The 17,127-nt window shown below is 41.3% G+C and overlaps 1 protein-coding gene across 4 annotated transcripts in view; it reads right to left on the reverse strand.

Annotated features, from left to right (window-relative positions):
* The window catches only part of STAB1 (stabilin 1), a 474,288-nt gene that overhangs the window by 117,908 nt on the left and 339,253 nt on the right, over nt 1-17,127 (reverse strand). For all 4 annotated transcript variants that reach the window (XR_012788655.1, XM_075575004.1, XM_075575003.1 and 1 more), the window contains 5 exons: nt 16,744-16,823; nt 9,456-9,581; nt 6,838-6,911; nt 5,627-5,701; nt 1,929-2,048 (listed from right to left, as the gene is read on the reverse strand). Coding sequence is in view for 3 of the 4 variants with exons in the window: in XM_075575004.1 (XP_075431119.1) it covers nt 1,929-2,048; nt 5,627-5,701; nt 6,838-6,911; nt 9,456-9,581; nt 16,744-16,823 (475 nt within the window). In the remaining variant the exon portion in view is untranslated. The remainder of the gene's footprint in view (nt 1-1,928; nt 2,049-5,626; nt 5,702-6,837; nt 6,912-9,455; nt 9,582-16,743; nt 16,824-17,127) is intronic.

Here is a 17,127-nt window from a genome sequence, read left to right on the forward strand (position 1 = left end):
GGTGGAAATTAGGCAAAGGCCTGGTCCTCCACAGGTGTACCACATTTGGATCAAGTTATATGATGGACGGGTTGTATAGAAGCCTGATCCCAAATATTATAAATAGGGATGTTAGTATTCTTCAAGTTGAAAGCATATTATTCTTATCATCGCTGAAATCAGTGGATGATCCAGGGTAGTTTTCTATGTACTGTAATTGGTTATGACTATATCTGATGTAACCTGTGTTTTGTTGACTCCAGGTTACTTGATGGTACCTAAATTGGATCCCAGTGAGGTCATGTTATTTTTCACCTAAGGGGAGAGTGTAGCCATGGCTGGGCCAGCTACCTTTTTGCCTTCCCTGTCATGAAGGTTCCAGTAAGATCCAGACAGTGACAGGCTATCCTGTGACGTTCCCCCCCTCCTGCAGCCTCTGTAAGTGACCAAAAAGGAGATGACATGGGAGTCTGTGGCTGTCCAATAAGGATTCAGAGTCTGTGTCCTCCCCTTTTGCACTATAGAGGAGGTGTCCTAAATTATAGAGATGAACCCAGCGCTCACAGGGTGGGGTTCAGGCAGTTCCCTCTTCCCCTTCAAGAGATTATAAGCCAAGTCTCCTCCTAGCTGGGAGGAAGACATGTGCTCAGTCCCTCATGGGCTGGGTGCAATCACTACTCTAGTGAGGCCTCACCATTACCAGCAGGCCTGTACCATCCAGGAGCCTGGAAGCTATCCTGACAACTGATTGCAATCGCTGTAAGAACATCAGCAGTGGCTGCTGAATAAAGACCATACCTTTTTATATATCTGGCTGAGTCGCAATCTATTGGCCAGATTTATGGGTATAAAAGACTGTCATGGTGGGGATTGCCTTCCGTTCTACCGGTGCTCACTATGGCTGGAGGCACTGACACCAAGAAAGAACATCCAGCATCACTGTCAGCCTGTCCTGTTTCCCCATGTCATTGCGGAACACTCAGCATTTCCTAAGCTAAACAGGTACCGAGCACCACACAGGACTGTAGCCAGGGTAAATCTCCCAGAGGGGGGCGGAAGCAGTGCTACATATGTATTTATATATTGTACAATTATGTCTCCTATGGTGGGGAACAAATGCTTAACTGACTCTAGTAATAGTAATGGCAATCTATAATAGACAAGATGGACACATTCATGTAAATGCTAAAGTATCAAAAAAGCACCATGTCTTTTCATATAGAGACTTCCTGCATGGTCCGTGTAATGCTGTCCAAAAACTAAAGATATCCATTAATAGCAATCAAATTCCACCCTGGGTCAACATCCTTCATATGCTTAAATTATTACGTATATCCCTGCATAGGTTTCCTTTCTAAAAAGTTATCTAACCTATTCCTTAAGATATCTACTGTCATTATAGTCTCCATGAGTAGTAAATATATTGTCACTGCTCTTTCTGTAAATAACTATTGCAGCTGATGCATTCTCCTTTCCTGTAATCTCAACGGATGACCCAGTTTCTTTGTACTCTTTTTAGGATGAATGGCTTCCTTATCAAATGCTTTATCCCTCTAATGGAGGGAAGCACAAAAACAAAATGGTTCTCTGTTCCACTTAAAAATAAATACTCAGGATTTAAAAAGTTGTCTTTTTTCCCTCTTTTACATGAGAATTGAACAATAAAAAATATAAAAATTGCACAGTTTTAAAAGTTTGCAAGCTGGAAAAGTTAGGAGGTTGTGTCCATTTCACTAGCCCATAGTCAAGTTCCAGTGAAATTTGTAGAACGTTTTGGCCAAAAAAGTTTGAGGGAACTTTTCATGAATTTTAGAATTTTTTGAAACATTCAAGTGAAACAGTGTGCAAAGCAAATCTTGGCAAGTTCGCACATCGCTAGTACTTTGTTTTAACAAACATACATTTTCAAAGGGCAGAATAACAGAACATAAATGTTTATAAATAGAAACCTGAACAATTTTGCCCATGCAGGTAATGCCATTTCCAATGAAGTCTTCTTTACACAGGCATATGTGTTGTGCTGGTCCAGTATTTATACACCTAGCAAATGGACTGCATCCTCCATTGTTCTATTGAGACAAAACACACAAGGACAGCTGTGATGAGCTGGTGTACAGCAGAACAGGCATTATTTGGTGACATTAAAGGGGTGTTCCTAGGATCAGACAAGGCTTTCCATTATCCTGAACCAGGGCACCTTACTGGGGAAAACCATCAGTCTGTTCATCAATAGTCAATAATACTGAAATTATTATCTAAAAAAATGTTTTATTTTATAATAAAATGACCAGAAGAATTATTGGACATAAAATTGCTACAACCTATATTAATAGAAAAGATGACTAGATTTCACAGTAAAACTATCTCTCTCTTTTTGGACAGTTCCATATGCCACCCCCAGCTTCACATTGTGAACGCAGTATAACCAGCCTCACACTGATGAGACCCAGAAGGTTGATAAAGTTATCTGGGAGTAGGGTTACTGGCTCTGCACTTCTTTAAACCAGGGTGTGCTGAAATGCTGTGTAATACGAAAGATATATGCTTATATGTTAAATGGACATGAAGCAAAAGGTGACAACATGTGTGCTCATTTGCATGTCACTGCCCAGAATTCCTGGCTGCAGTAGAAGCATTGTATGCTAAGAGATAATGGGGAAGGGCAGGCTTGCAGACCTGTCTGAGTCATGTGAATGTGCGCACAAATGGTATTTTTATTTGCCATATGCAAATCAAATGTAATAATGCTCTGATTAACGACACACTATAATAATGGTGATGTTGTTTTTCTTTGTAACTTATCTTGAGGCTACTGCATTATCAATACAAAATAATACACAGGGGCCTATTCTAGTAGCTTCGACAATCAACTCATCGGGGATTCTGAGCTGTTCTCGCAAAATTTTGCAAGGTAGCTCTTCAGAAAACCTCGATGAGTTGGTTAAATTGTACGGGGAAAGCATTTTATCACGATTTCTGGCTCCTGGCCAAACACATCGTGCGGGTGCTGGCGAGAAGCTCAAACTCGCACTTTTTATAAAACTGTGCTATTCTAGTAGCCTCAATAATCTCATTGGGGCTCTGGAATTGCGATTTTATCAAATATTTTTTTCGCGAGCAAAAGCCCCTTAATTACTTTAGTGGTTACTAACTGCTGAGGTGATTAAGGGGTTAGGGGCCATTAGATTGTATTTTTTATTGTTGTGTTCCTGCCAATGGAGGACATGGACATGGAGATCGGTGATGAGGACGACCTTTATCCTGGCAGGGGTACGTAGAAGTTTAATTTACTTTATGCTGGCTGGATAATGTTTTATTTTGAATGGGCAAATGAGCTTTTATCAAGATCTGCTAGATAAGAAACTGCAGAACTTTCTTTTTCACACTTAGCAGCAAATGTTTCATACATGGCTAGCTGTAAGTACAATGAAATGTCTATAAATAAATAGAAGTATGTAAATCTCAAAGATGTGAATGAGAATGTAAATAATTGGCTAAATCAGATAGATACAGGCATACAGTAGTGAAACGAAATTATGGATAATCAGCGCATTAATAAAGGCAGTGTGCTCGGCTGGTTACCCGTATTTCATATTGGGAATGAAGGGGTTAATTTTTTCATGCACTGTACATGTATTATTTTTCCTTCTGTCCCTTGTTGTCCCCGTTTTGCAGGATTGTATGTGCTTGCAGTGGTGTATACAATGGTAAACTGACATTCTTGGTTTTGGACACAAGATGTCGCTGCGAGCGTTAAACCATGAGTTAATTGGATACGCGTGGCGCGGTCTTTTTGTTCCATTGCCAAGTATAGGTATCCATTGCTGAGAGTGGAAGCCGTAACCGCAGAGTCAATTGAATCAAAGGCTTGCGGTTTCCCGTCTCAAGTGGTGTCGGATACAATGTATCTCCGTCCCAGGTTAGAAAGAGTAACTTGAATGGCGGCTGCTCAATTGGCGTGGGAACTAGATCAATGGACGTGAGAACTCCGTAACCGCAAGTCAATTGACGGGAGAAACCCATAGAGCAGCATTGCCAGTTCCAGGAGAAGCTATAACTCGGGAACGGAAAGGGTTAAAAACCTGAAATTTGGTGTGCAGTCCCAGAGTAACACCCCAAGCACATACACATCAAAATTATAATTGTGGAATAAGGGAAACACATCATTTTAATAAATTGGATTTTTGTGGCAGATTTATAAGGACAGGCAGGGTGTCTTTTTTCTATCTGTCTTTGATATTCAACTAGCTACCAAATGTTTTACATACATGAGCTGGGGGCGACTTCCTACTCAAACTTCACAGACCCCCCCATTGAGGCGACGCCTCTGGGGAAGATTTGCAGTTGAAAGACCGCAGAGCCGCCAGGTGTGAAATAGCCAGGATGGCTCAATGAAAGATCCTGGGCTAGTTCACACCTTGGGGGACAAACCCTAGCCTGGAAGACGCCAGGTAAAGAGGGGAGTGCACCTATGCTAAATAGCCAAGGTGGCATTGTCGCACAGGCGCTGTGTGAACAGGAAATCCCAGATTGCCCACTTTGCAAACTGTGGGCAATTTGGGGATTCGGGAGTGGGAGAATTCCCAGCAGAGGGATTGGGTGGGTATGTTGGTGATAGGCTCTCAAACCCTATATACATCCCCCCAGGCTATCCCCGGTGTCTTTCGTTTTTCATTTAACCATGTGAGCGGACTTCCATCACACTTCTAATAGCGGATAAGAGTAGCACCAGCGAATTCAGAACGCAACGAAATCTTTCCATCGGAAACAAGTACAGAACTCTGCTCCAAGATTTCGTTAGTGCTGTTGGTTATCTAACGAACCCCAATGGACCAGAACGAACTTTGCCATTTTCACGGAGATATTGAATTTACAGCGTGCGCCCCTCGCAACAGGACTGCATGTTAAAGAGACAATATTCCAGGCTTTGTTTTATTTCTGGACATTCTATCCCGTTCTCTGTTCAGTAAGTGTTTTTATTAAGTGTATTCTAAGGTTGTCGTGTGTCTGCCTATCAAGGAAATAAATGACAATTTATTTTGCTCAACTTGTATGCTCAATCTAAACCCAAAATATAAATGTGTTGATAACAGTTGTGTATACAAATGGGAAAGGACAGATCCCTAAATGATGCACTCTAATTCCTAGCCCGCTCTCATCTTTAGCTGAGCAGGAAGTCCCCTCCCCCTTTCCGATAATAGTTGTGTCCATTGTGACAAGTAGTGTATATCAAATTAAACTGTAAGCACTGACTATCATTAAAAGCTACACGATTCTCCTTATTTCCTCTTCATAGTCTTGTTAATTATAACTTCTTTGCAGTGTTCTGGATATGGTAAAACCTAGAAGTTACACATTTGGTCTGGAAGGGTGGAGAAGTAGAACTACAATATTTAGTATACACATCATAAAGTAGTAACTTCAGTTGATTTGTCTGGATTTATTTTGACTAAATTTTTTTCCCTTTATGTACAAATAAATATACTAAATATCATAAATATACAGTGAGTAAAAACGGTTGTGGATTGTAGGACAAACATAGTAACATCAATTTGATTAAATTTTAGTAGCAAAAAAATTCTGATAAGAACACACATTGCCTACAGGTACTTCAGCAATTGTGATGTGAGAATAATTTTACCAGTACCTCTCTGCAAATGTTGATTGAAGTACACGTGTCTATACCATTACCTTCATAACCAGGAAGGCAGTTGCAGGCGACCTATGCAGAAGAGAAGGCATTAATACACAGAAAAAATCTGCTTTTAAACTGTATGCTCAAAGAAAACTGATTGTATTTTTGGTCTCCTCACTCAAAAGCAACATTTGTATAATAAAAGCCCCAATATTTGCTCAAAAAATGACCTCCAGTATTTCTTTATATCTTACTCCACAAACACTACTCTTTAATGGTGCAATACCACACAGCCATATTAAAACAACAACCTTTTGTAAAGAATGGAACGATCTAATTAGCTTCCATACAAAAGTCATACAGGCAGTCCTCATTTTACAACGCTTCGCTTTACAACGAATGGCTTATCCAACGCTGTGCAATGCATACCTGTATTCATTTTTACAACGCCAAAATGGCTTATCCAATGCTCTTACGACGCTTTGCAACGTTGTGTGTGTGTATATATATATACACATTCACATAAACAACGTTGCAAAGCGTCGTAAGACCGTATATATATATATAATATTATACTATATAATATTATATTATACTATATAATATATTATTTATTATGTTATATTATATATATAATACAGTATATACACTATATAATTTATGTGTGTGCTGCATATCTTATTGTCTGCATAAAATATTTGGTGTATTTTAGTGTTTAAAATGCCTTCAGGAACGGAACCTTTCATTTAAACAGTGTTCCTATGGGAAAACGTGTTTCGCTTTACAACGTTTCGCTTTACAACGCCATTTTGAGTAACGCATTGTGTCGGATAACCGAGGACTGCCTGTACATACCAAAATTAAATATATGACTGCTTTTGCTTCTTTGAAAATAAAGCACAAACTGCATTTCGTAGAGGCCACTGAATGGAAAGTGTTTGTCAATAAACTGTTTTCTTTGCCCTTAGCCCCCCACACCTGTCCTTATCAGAGAGATAAAAAAACAGCAAAGTGGGCCAAGCGGTTCTTATCTGCCATCAAAATGCTTTTAATAGCATCACTTGAATGGCTGTTTTTGTGCTTTACACATAGACATGATGGTCTACACAGTATGTGTTATTGTAGAGGAAGCTACTAGGTTATTTGTTTTCTTTAGTTCAGTAAATGTAATGTACAGAATAGGGCATACTAAAATGCCAAGTTATAGAGTCTGATGCTCTTACTTTATTGGGCCCAGTTTTAGTGCATTCTGCCTTGGAATTGCAGCCTCCATTATATTCCAGACAAGCATCAATTTCTGCGTCAAAATAAAGAAATTTTGTAGACAAAAAAATGAGTTAAGCAAAGCACAAAGAAAAATCAGATTTATCATCATTAATTTACACTATAGCACGTGGCAGCTACAGTACTTTAGAAAATGCTAGTGGAAGGTGCTTGGTAGGTGTGGAAAGTGGACAGATCATTATGGGAGAGAAGAGATGGAGTGCTAGACAATAGTAGGAAGTGCACGTTTGCAAATGGTAATTGTAGGGTTAGGTGAGGGGAATTATACTGTAGATCTATTCCAACCACTTCATCAATTCCTTTTGGATTAAATGACCAAAAATAATTCATAACGTTCAAACCTTCATCCAATAAAATATTTCAGGAAAAATCCAGGGCTAGAAGAGTATATGTACATACGCAATTGTGAATTCTGTGCATTCAGATGCAGCGGCCATGATTTTAACAAATATCGAAATGGAATTTCAAGATATGCCCGAGATCCTTGCGAGTAGCGCAGCGACAGACTAATGGCCCGTCGGAGTAACACAGCAGGGGTCCCTGCTGTGTGAGTCCTACCGGGTCAGCCTCTCTGTAATAGACGCGCAGTAAGAGGCTGAATCAGTCACTCTAACTGCGCGCCTATCACAGGCGATCTCGGCGGTTTTATTAGAATTCTAACATTACAGTAATGTAGCAGGGGGTCTCCGGAGCTGAACCGCATTGATTTCAGGTCCAGGGACCCCCTACTTCCCGAGATACAGGACCTGTTATGGGGTGCCGGTATCCCCATGTTAAAATCCTGTGGGTCACGTAACCGTGGGATATAAACAAAGCAGAGGGGATATCGGCACCCCATACCGGGGCCTGTATCTCGGAAAGTAGGGGGTCCCGAGGCTGAAATCAACTTTGTTCAACTCAGGAAACCCCCTGCTCCCTTACACTAGTATCAAACATCCCATGCCCCCAATAAAAAATCATTACCTTAGCGGATAGCTGATAAGGTAATGAAACTGCTTACATTTTATTTTTATTCATAGTGTGCATGAGCAGGGGGTCTCCTGAGCTGAACAAAGTTGATTTCAGCCTCGGGGACCCCCTACTTCCCAAGTATGGGGTGCCGGTATCTCCTCCATGTTAAAATCCACGTGGGACGTAAACAAAGCAGAGGGATACCGGCACCCCATACCGGCACCCCATACCGGCACCCCATGTTCAGCTCAATACTGTTCAGCTCCGGAGACCCCCCGCTACATTACTGAAATGTTAGAATTTTAATAAAACCCCCGCAATCGCCTGTGAGAGGCGCGCAGTTAGAGTGACTGGTTCAGCCTATCTCTTACTGCGTGTCTATTACAGAAAGGCAGACACCGGTAGGATTCACACACCAGGGACTCCTGCTGTGTTACTCCGGCGGGCCATTAGTCTGCAACTGACCATCTCGGGTCCACCCCGCAATGCGGGATGTACCCAGGTATTTGTTAAAATGATGGCCGCTGCATCTGTATGTGTATGATAGTTGGTGTATGGCAACAGTAACAAATTTAAATGTTGGATTTAGGCTTAGAATCAAAAAATCTATTGCCAATCACTCCAGTTCACAAATTGCCTTTATAATTGGTCACGGTGTGACATTAAAGACAAAATAATGCATTGGTTTATTCAGGGACGATGTACTATCCAGGTTTTGTGTTACACAGGCGAGATTTGAACATATGCTCTACAACAACATGTATAATGCATTTCATACCATATAGAAATTGTTATTATGCCACCTGTATGGCTCACAAAAGTATCCTCAGAAAGATTTATTGTACATGCTTAAAAATGGCTTGATTCACCACTTTAGTAGATTACATATTACTGGACTGAGGCTGACTTTGGTTTCTTATAGTGATTTTCTAGTCTACAAAATATGCAGTTTCACCAGGACCAAAATGGTTAATAAAACTGTTCACTACACAAGATGAAAATGCACATATTGTACAGATAATTACCATTTTGTCTACCATGTTCCCTCCTTCATGCCCTTGCTTTCACTTCGGTGTAACCCTACAACTGTGTTGGAAGACCTTGGAGGTCTGGGAGAAATATATGAGAATATTTGTTCAATGTATTTTGCATTGTGGTAATAATCAAAGCTCAGTTAAATTCTGTTTTTTTCTGATATGAGCTATTGTGGGTAATAGTGGTATGGGTATATTTGTGTCTATCTGTGGACACCAAATATTGACAGGTCAGTGCAATAAAGTTGATATGGGTGTATAAAATAATCCCATGTACAGCTATTGCAGAGAGTTGATAAAAGCACACAGGAAATATAGAAGTTAGGCTATTTCGGCAAACTGGGGGTCATGTGGTATGAAAGGAAAATTGTAGTTTGCTTTTTTCATGCTTGAAAGAATCATCATTGGCCTAATCCTGGTCCATTATCCATGCATGCAATAATATAATGTAATTCCAAGTTTCACAAATTGTGGAAAAGGGTTAGCATCAAAACTGGAAGAAGCACTCATTTTCAGGAAATACAGCTCAAAAAGCTTCACATAATTCAGTTATTTTAACTCCTGTTACTCACCAATACAGACAATTCCATCCCCAGTGTATCCCTCCATACAAGTGCAGGTTCTCTCCCCAGCGGTAACTCTAGTGCAGTTAGCATACTTGGAACAGCCACCATTACTGACATCACAAACATTGACTTCTGAAACCACAAGCATGACAATTTATCATGTTGTATCTCTTAAAAGCGAGGAGAGTATCGTTCTTTGCAAAGCAAAAACAAATTAATATTCAGGTATAACAAATAGAGACATATGTGAGATATTCATCGACTATCGGTGTGTCGTACTTTATGTTTGTGCTTAACAGTCACTCTAAAAAGTCACTGCCCATATGAGATTTACTTGAAATTGTAACCTTCCTTTACCCTTAATGTGTCCCTCCCAAGGGACACTGCACATCAAAACAAATCTGAAACTAAATAATGTTTTTCTTATTGCAATGTTTTATTTTACTTTCATGTTTACTGCACATAACAGGGTAACTGGAGTCCCAAGAGCGAGGAATAGGATGGGTTACTCCCAGAGAAACCTGTGCTTCCAATTCTGTAGAAACAATACATTCCAAAAAATGGAGGCGGTGCTGTTTTAAGCAATAAAAAATATTTTCATTTATGCAAGTAAAAAAGCATGTGTTACAGCAGGGGGGCGCAAACTTTTTTCCCTGCGCCCCCCTGCCGGCTGTCCCCTCACTCCCGCGCCCCCCCAACCCCAACTTACCCTCGCACCGGCGTAATGACGTCACGTTGCCATAGCAACGTGACGTCACATGACCTCGCAGCGTCATTTTGACGCCGCGTTGCCATGGCGACGCCGGGAGGAAGCCGCCGGAGCCACGGGTAAGTATGGTTTACAGAGGCCCTGCAGCTCCCCCGGCACTTAATTTAAGTGCCTTCGGGAAGCGCGCGGGGCCTCTGTAAACCCCGCGCCCCCCGTCGGCAGTCTCGCGCCCCCCCTGGGGGTCGCGCCCCACAGATTGCGCACCGCTGTGTTACAGCATGTGTTACAGCATGTGTTACAGCATGTGTTACAGCATGTGTTACAGCATGTGTTACAGTATGTGTTACAGTTGTATTTAAGATGAAGGTGACAAATACTGAAGTTGAACAATGCATAATATATATACAAATTCCTATGGAGGATGCAAGCCCTTATTGTATGGGTTCAACAAAGACTTAAAATATTAGAAATGCAGATTTTAATAAAATGAGGAATAATCTACAAGGAATACATTAGGATTACATTTTTGCAGGAAAAAATGTGGAAGATAAATTAGCAGTATTTAAAATATATAAATAGCGACCTGTGCTGGCGCAGAGGAGAAAAAATCCCTGAACTGGCACAAACCTCTTATTAGTACAGTATTATAGTAAAATAAAGAGACAATTCTAGATGGACAGCTAGTGTCTCATAAAGTCGCCTAAATGGCGTAGACAGTATAGAACAATTTTTTCTCTTTCCGAGATCTGTCTCAGCATCTCCCCTCATGAAATCCCTCTCCTGGCTTCCGATCAAATCCCGCATCTCACACTCCATTCTTCTCCTCACTTTTAAAGCTTTACACTCTTCTGCCCCTCCTTACATCTCAGCCCTAATTTCTCGTTATGCACCATCCAGATTCTTGCGTTCTTCTCAAGGATGTCTTCTTTCTACCCCCTTTGTATCTAAAGCCCTCTCCCGCCTTAAACCCTTTTCACTGACTGCCCCACACCTCTGGATATGCCCTTCCCCTCAGTACCCGACTAGCATCCTCTCTATCCACCTTTAAGACCCACCTTAAGACACACTTGCTTAAAGAAGCATATGAATAGCACTGTGGATATTCTGAACACATGATACATAAAGCTTGGCCCCCTGCAGACGCACTTACCAGAACTCCCTCCTACTGTCTCTGTACGTTCTCCCTACCTACCAATTAGACTGTAAGCTCCTCTGGGCAGGGACTCCTCTTCCTTAATGTCTAAAGCACTTATTCCCATGATCTGTTATTTATTTGATTACTACGTGTATAACTGCTGTGAAGCGCTATGTACATTAATGGCGCTATATAAATAAAGACATACAATACAATACAATACTGTCACAGGGAAATAATACAATAGCCCAATACCTAAGTGAAACAGAAGTTAAATGCCAATGCTGCCTATAGGGTGCTATCTACCTAGTGAATAAATGACAATCCACGTCTGACTGATGAGTGACCCCTTCCAGAGTTTATGGCCAGTTTAGTAAGTCCTCAGTGGGTAATTAATAGGCCTATTTCTTAATAGATACAGGAAAGAGGTGGGGGCAGATATACCTACTGTATGTAAGGGTTCCGGTCCTGGATTTGGCTGGAACTCACACAATGGCTGTAGAGGTTCCAGGCAAATCTCTCCCTGAACTGAGCAATAGGGAACAGCTGTTTATGGACTTACACTGCAGTTTGCCTTGTTGCTGCCTTCTGTGCAGCTCTGTCCCTATTGGCAGTCCATGCTATTTAGGGTCAGCCCCTTCCATCAGGGACTGTGCAGGACACTTTCTTTCTGTGTAACCTGTGCTTGCCACAAGCACCTCTGCTTTGCCTGTCTGTAGTATATCCTGTTTCCAGAGACCTACTTTGCTTCCAGAGGCCTACCCTGATTCATGAGGCCTTCCTTGTGCAGAAGCCCCTGCGCTGAAGCTTCTCTGTTCTGGAGGTCTTTTCTGTGCTGAAGCGTCTGCACTGGATCTACTGTGCAGTAGATTACCTGTTCCAGAGGCCGTTCCTGTGATGAAGCACCTGCGCTGGATCTCCTGCACTGTAGCTTCTCTATTCCGGAGGTCTTCCCTATGCTTAAGCCTTACCTGATGCCGACCCCAGCCTGTGACCCCGACTATCGCTTCTGTGTCGCCTGCCTTGACCCCAGCCTGGATATCAATTACGCTGCTTTCTCCAACCCTGACCCAGCAGCCCATGACCACGGAATCCGGACCCGGCTTCGCAGCTCCAGGTCGGTGTTTCCATACCCTATATCCTACTTCAGCCCTGCGGTCCGGTCTTGGTTTGTGATGAGCAAGTCCATTAGAACCTATGATTGTATATCAGAGGGTAAAGGTTTCTCTTGATGTGTCTAAATCCGTTACCTCATTAATAAATTGGGCATCAATATAGTCCTATAGTTCGTAGTGTTTACGAACTACACAAAAAGCTGGGGAATGAGCGAGGGGGAGAGCGATCACGCGCCATGTAAGTCGGCAGTGTGCGTCCGGGAATCTAGGGGCTCAGGAAAGGAGGTATATTCCTTAAACTATCCAATTATATTATACAGTACTATAAAATTACTTTAGATACTACATTCAGTCTAATCCTCTATCCCTACTATACGAGTCCTCTTACACTATGTGCAACGAAGAGCTAAACTAGTCAGTTATTTTATATCTATAAATAAAAAGGTGACAAAATCAGCACTACTAATTGTATAAAGTAAAATAAAAGTGTATAACCTTCAACCAACCATATAGGTATATAAGATTACTTAAGGTAACCTATAACATAAATATAGTGTTATGCAAGTGAATTACTAATATAAACAACCATACGTGAATAAGTAAAAGTAAGATAAGGAAAAACCTTAATAATAATATTTGAGTCTGCTGATATATAACTTCGGATGGCTCAGCATCCAACAGGGCTATGATGGGTCATCTTTACTGCTGGTGGATCCTGATTCCTGTTGCGGTCTGGGCGAACGCTGGCTCCAGTTGGTAACATGTGCTGAAATTCATGTATTGCCCAAACTAACATGTCCATCTAGAATTGTCTCTTTATTTTACTTTTTTGTACGTGCATTTAATACCACCTTCACTTTATTTCAATATATTTTTATTGATTTCACTATGAGTTGCGCGCTGTTTTTCTTTTCTTTATTTTATATCTATAGCCAGATGTCTCTCCCCGTCGCTGTTACCCGAGCATTTTGTGTAGTTCTTAAACACTAATTTATTTTATTTATGTATTTTTTAAAGTGGGGCGGGACTAGGGGCGGGGTTGGGGGCGGCACTAGGTGGTGAGTAGATTTTTTGGTTCGGCAAGTAGATTTTTGGGTGATTTGTCAAGCACTGTATATGTATGAAGAAAAAAAGGAAAAATGGAAACACAAGAGCGCACCAAGATAAGAGAAATAAAGTGTATTACCAATAATAAAAGATAGTAACCATTTACATAGAGTAAAACTTTAATAATCCCCAATCTCGACGATAACTTCTTTGGTGGGGCATCACATTAGGTGTACAGGGGCAATTTCAGTCCTTAGAAATCAGTCCCGCGTGCTGGGGCTGTCTCCGTAGCGCTGTCAGACCTCCACGAGTGTGAGCGTGGCTTAAAGCGTAGCGCGCATGCGCAGGAAAAGAAGCCCTCTGTAGCTGTCCTTGGGATGCCTGTCCGTTTCGGTAATGGTCGGAAAAGATACACTTGTGTGTATACTGGCTATCAAGAGAGTATAGGCCAGCAACACAATTCGCGACGTGTTTCGTATACAAAAGTATACTTCATCAGGCATAACTGGGGCACCTGTCTGGGGTCCTTTATATGTCTATCAAAATTCGTCATTGGTTAATCCCAATGACTATACAGCCAATCAGGCTGATAACTGAGAGGGGTTGATTGAATTTAGAATACTCCCCTCTCATGTTTGAATCCATAATGTTATTATGGGCTATGATAGATATAATAGAATGATTCAGTGGCACTTGTAAGTCTGCCAGTTGTTCATTTTAAAGGTTCTGTTTTTCTCTTGTCCCAAGGACAGCTACAGAGGGCTTCTTTTCCTGTGCATGCGCGCTACGCTTTCAGCCACGCTCAAATTTAATTCCGTTCTTGCACAGCATTGTGGGCAATGTAGTCCTGGAATATGATTGACTGGGCAGTTACCAGATGCAATTGGTGCACTGTTAGGGAGAGGGTGAGGCTCAAGAACCAGGGCCTATCGGAAGGGGAAGGGGCTGTCACTTTGGAAATGCTTCCTACATTACAAACATTAAAAATGTCTTTAAAACATTTTTTTTTAATGCTACAAGTATTTTCTCATAGTACAGATCTGATTTATTTAAAAAAAAAAAAACCCACATGTAGGATTGTCACGGATGCTCACTGCTACCTGGACTGAACCGCGGGGCTGAGGTGGGGAAGATATATATCCACCGCCCTAAGCCACGGGGGTGGGTCCAGATTGCAGGGTCGTGAACGTAGCCGAGTCAGGGTTGGAGAGTGGAGAGAGTAGCGAGTATTTGCCTAAGATACGAGGTTGGAGAGCATAGAATGGTCGAGATCCGAAAGCCGTGGTCAAGGATCGGAGAGCGTAGAATAGTTGTTGTCTGTAAGCCGTGGTCATGAGGTAGAGAGCGTAGAAGTCCATTAGCGAAGCCGTGGTTCAGGGGAACAAGAAGGGACAGGTCAGGTACAAGCAGGGTCACAACTGGAATTTGGAATAAATGTAGACAGGTACTCAGGCTGCAAGTGAGCACGGGGCATAGAAAGGTCTATGCTCAGCAACGACCAGAGGGTAGAGTGACCCTATATACGTGAAGGAGCCAATGAGAGGAAAGAGAGGAGGAGCAGTCAAACGTACGTGGACCTGTGATAGGCTGAGGCTGGGTGTAGTTCAGTTGTAGACCACGTGAGATTAGTCCAGGCATTGTTGTAGGTGTTTGTCTCTTTAAAAGGTGCGAATGCATACCGCGCGCTCAACGGGATTGTGACACGACGAGGTGCGCGCGCGGATGGGACCAGCAGCGTGTCTCCGGGAGGCAAGGACGGCGCGCCATTGGGACGGGAGCTGATGGAGGAGCGGTGGATGCAGCCGTGCAGGCCACCATGGTAAGAAGGTGTGGCAGAGCGTAGGGACCGGGCACGCGGTCCTGACAAGGATATTGCTTGAACTGCTGCTTTAAGTCCTAAACTCAGTATAATTTGGGTACCACTTTTTGCCCTTTCTGCTTGTAGTCTATTCCCAGAAATAACAATGTGATAACCATGGTCTGGATGTGAGTAACGCCCGGTTATGGTGTGACATAATTATTATAATGTTAACGGGGGTTTGTGTATTAGCAATGTTAGGTTAACAGCTCATTAGCTTAGTTTAGCATATAATTTGCATATGAGTAAGCCAGACATTCGTTAAAAGCCAGCAATCAAATATTTCTCTGGTTAACACGAGGGCATCGTAACGCCATTGTGGATATGCGTTATGATTATCAATATGTTTAATGGGGATAATGTCCCAATAAAAGATTTAACTGACCTCTGAGTATCCACACCAATAAGAATAATTGGCTTTAACATTAATTCTGCTGGAAGACAAAATTAAAAACAAACACAGACATGCATACATACAGAAACACACAGATGTATATTGATGTAGACATGCACACATACACAGAAATACATATGCATGCACACACATGGACACTCAAAGGCCTATGAATAAGCACAGACATTTATAGGCACATACAAGTCTAGGCACAGACAGACTGACCCATGTACAGTAGCCAGACATCCATCGCAAACATAGAAACACACATTCTCTCTTTACTGTACTGAATGGGAGAGGCTGGGCTGTCTGATGGCATGCTGCAATTTCACATTTTTTTTGCACCTTGTAGTATATGCCGACAAATTGTTAATCCACAATTTTTACCATTTATACCGCTATCATTAGCCAAAAAGATAAAGGGATAAAGTTCTAGATGAGAGCAGAATGACATAATATCAGAACAAAATATAAACATATTCATTTTTAAAAACGAAGTAAATATGCAACAAGTTTACTGTAATGGTGAGTCTTTCAAAGAGAGGCAATAACTGGTGAGTTGTGTAAAATAGTATTTTGTGCTTGTGTGAATGTCCATTGAAATACCTTTAGAAAAATGCATTTAAATACATTGACATAAATTAGAACGTTCAGACCATGATAAATAGAGATGTGAAAATATTTCGCTGATTTTTGTGAATTAGGTGACACTTTATTAGGTATTTTTTCGTGAAAAAGTTCCCCAAAACTGCAAGCTTTTAAAAGGTTTTTCCAAGCATTAAAATCAATATGTGTGGCTATGTTGAACTCTATGTAGTGCCATTTACTGTCATTTTTACAACATTTGTGCAATCCTGACAAAAGTGCTATCAAATTCAATAAGAGAAAACGGCATATAACATTTTGTGAAAAAAGAATTGTGAAATTGATGTCCTTGTTTTTTTTCTCCTGAATACGGTGGTGAGAAAGCACTCTTTTCATAATACCACATGGGTTCTGCTTCAGCAATGTTTGATAAATCTGATGCAGCCCCTACCTGAGCAATATGTTCCATTTCCAGTGAATCCAGCAATACAAGAGCAAGTAGGAGTCGAATTTGTAGTTCTGACAAAACAGCTGAAATTACAATAAAAACAACATTATATTTCAATGTTTTTACTGTCTGTGAACACTACAGGGTCATTTATTCCAATCTCTTTGCAGCAACTGAAATGTTTTTCCCTAATACATTTGGTGTTGTTTCTTTGCCCCAGTTTTGCAACCAAGATACTTTGATAAATAGGTGGTACAGTGCATTCCGTAAAGATGAAATTAATCCAAATTATAGGCTAAAGCTGTAAAATTACGGGCATTATTGAAATCCATGCTCTCTGATTGGTTAAAATTCTGGGCATTATTCATTCAATAATGCCCAGAATTT

Source organism: Ascaphus truei, chromosome 17 (assembly GCF_040206685.1).
Source record: "Ascaphus truei isolate aAscTru1 chromosome 17, aAscTru1.hap1, whole genome shotgun sequence".
NCBI lineage: Eukaryota > Metazoa > Chordata > Amphibia > Anura > Ascaphidae > Ascaphus > Ascaphus truei.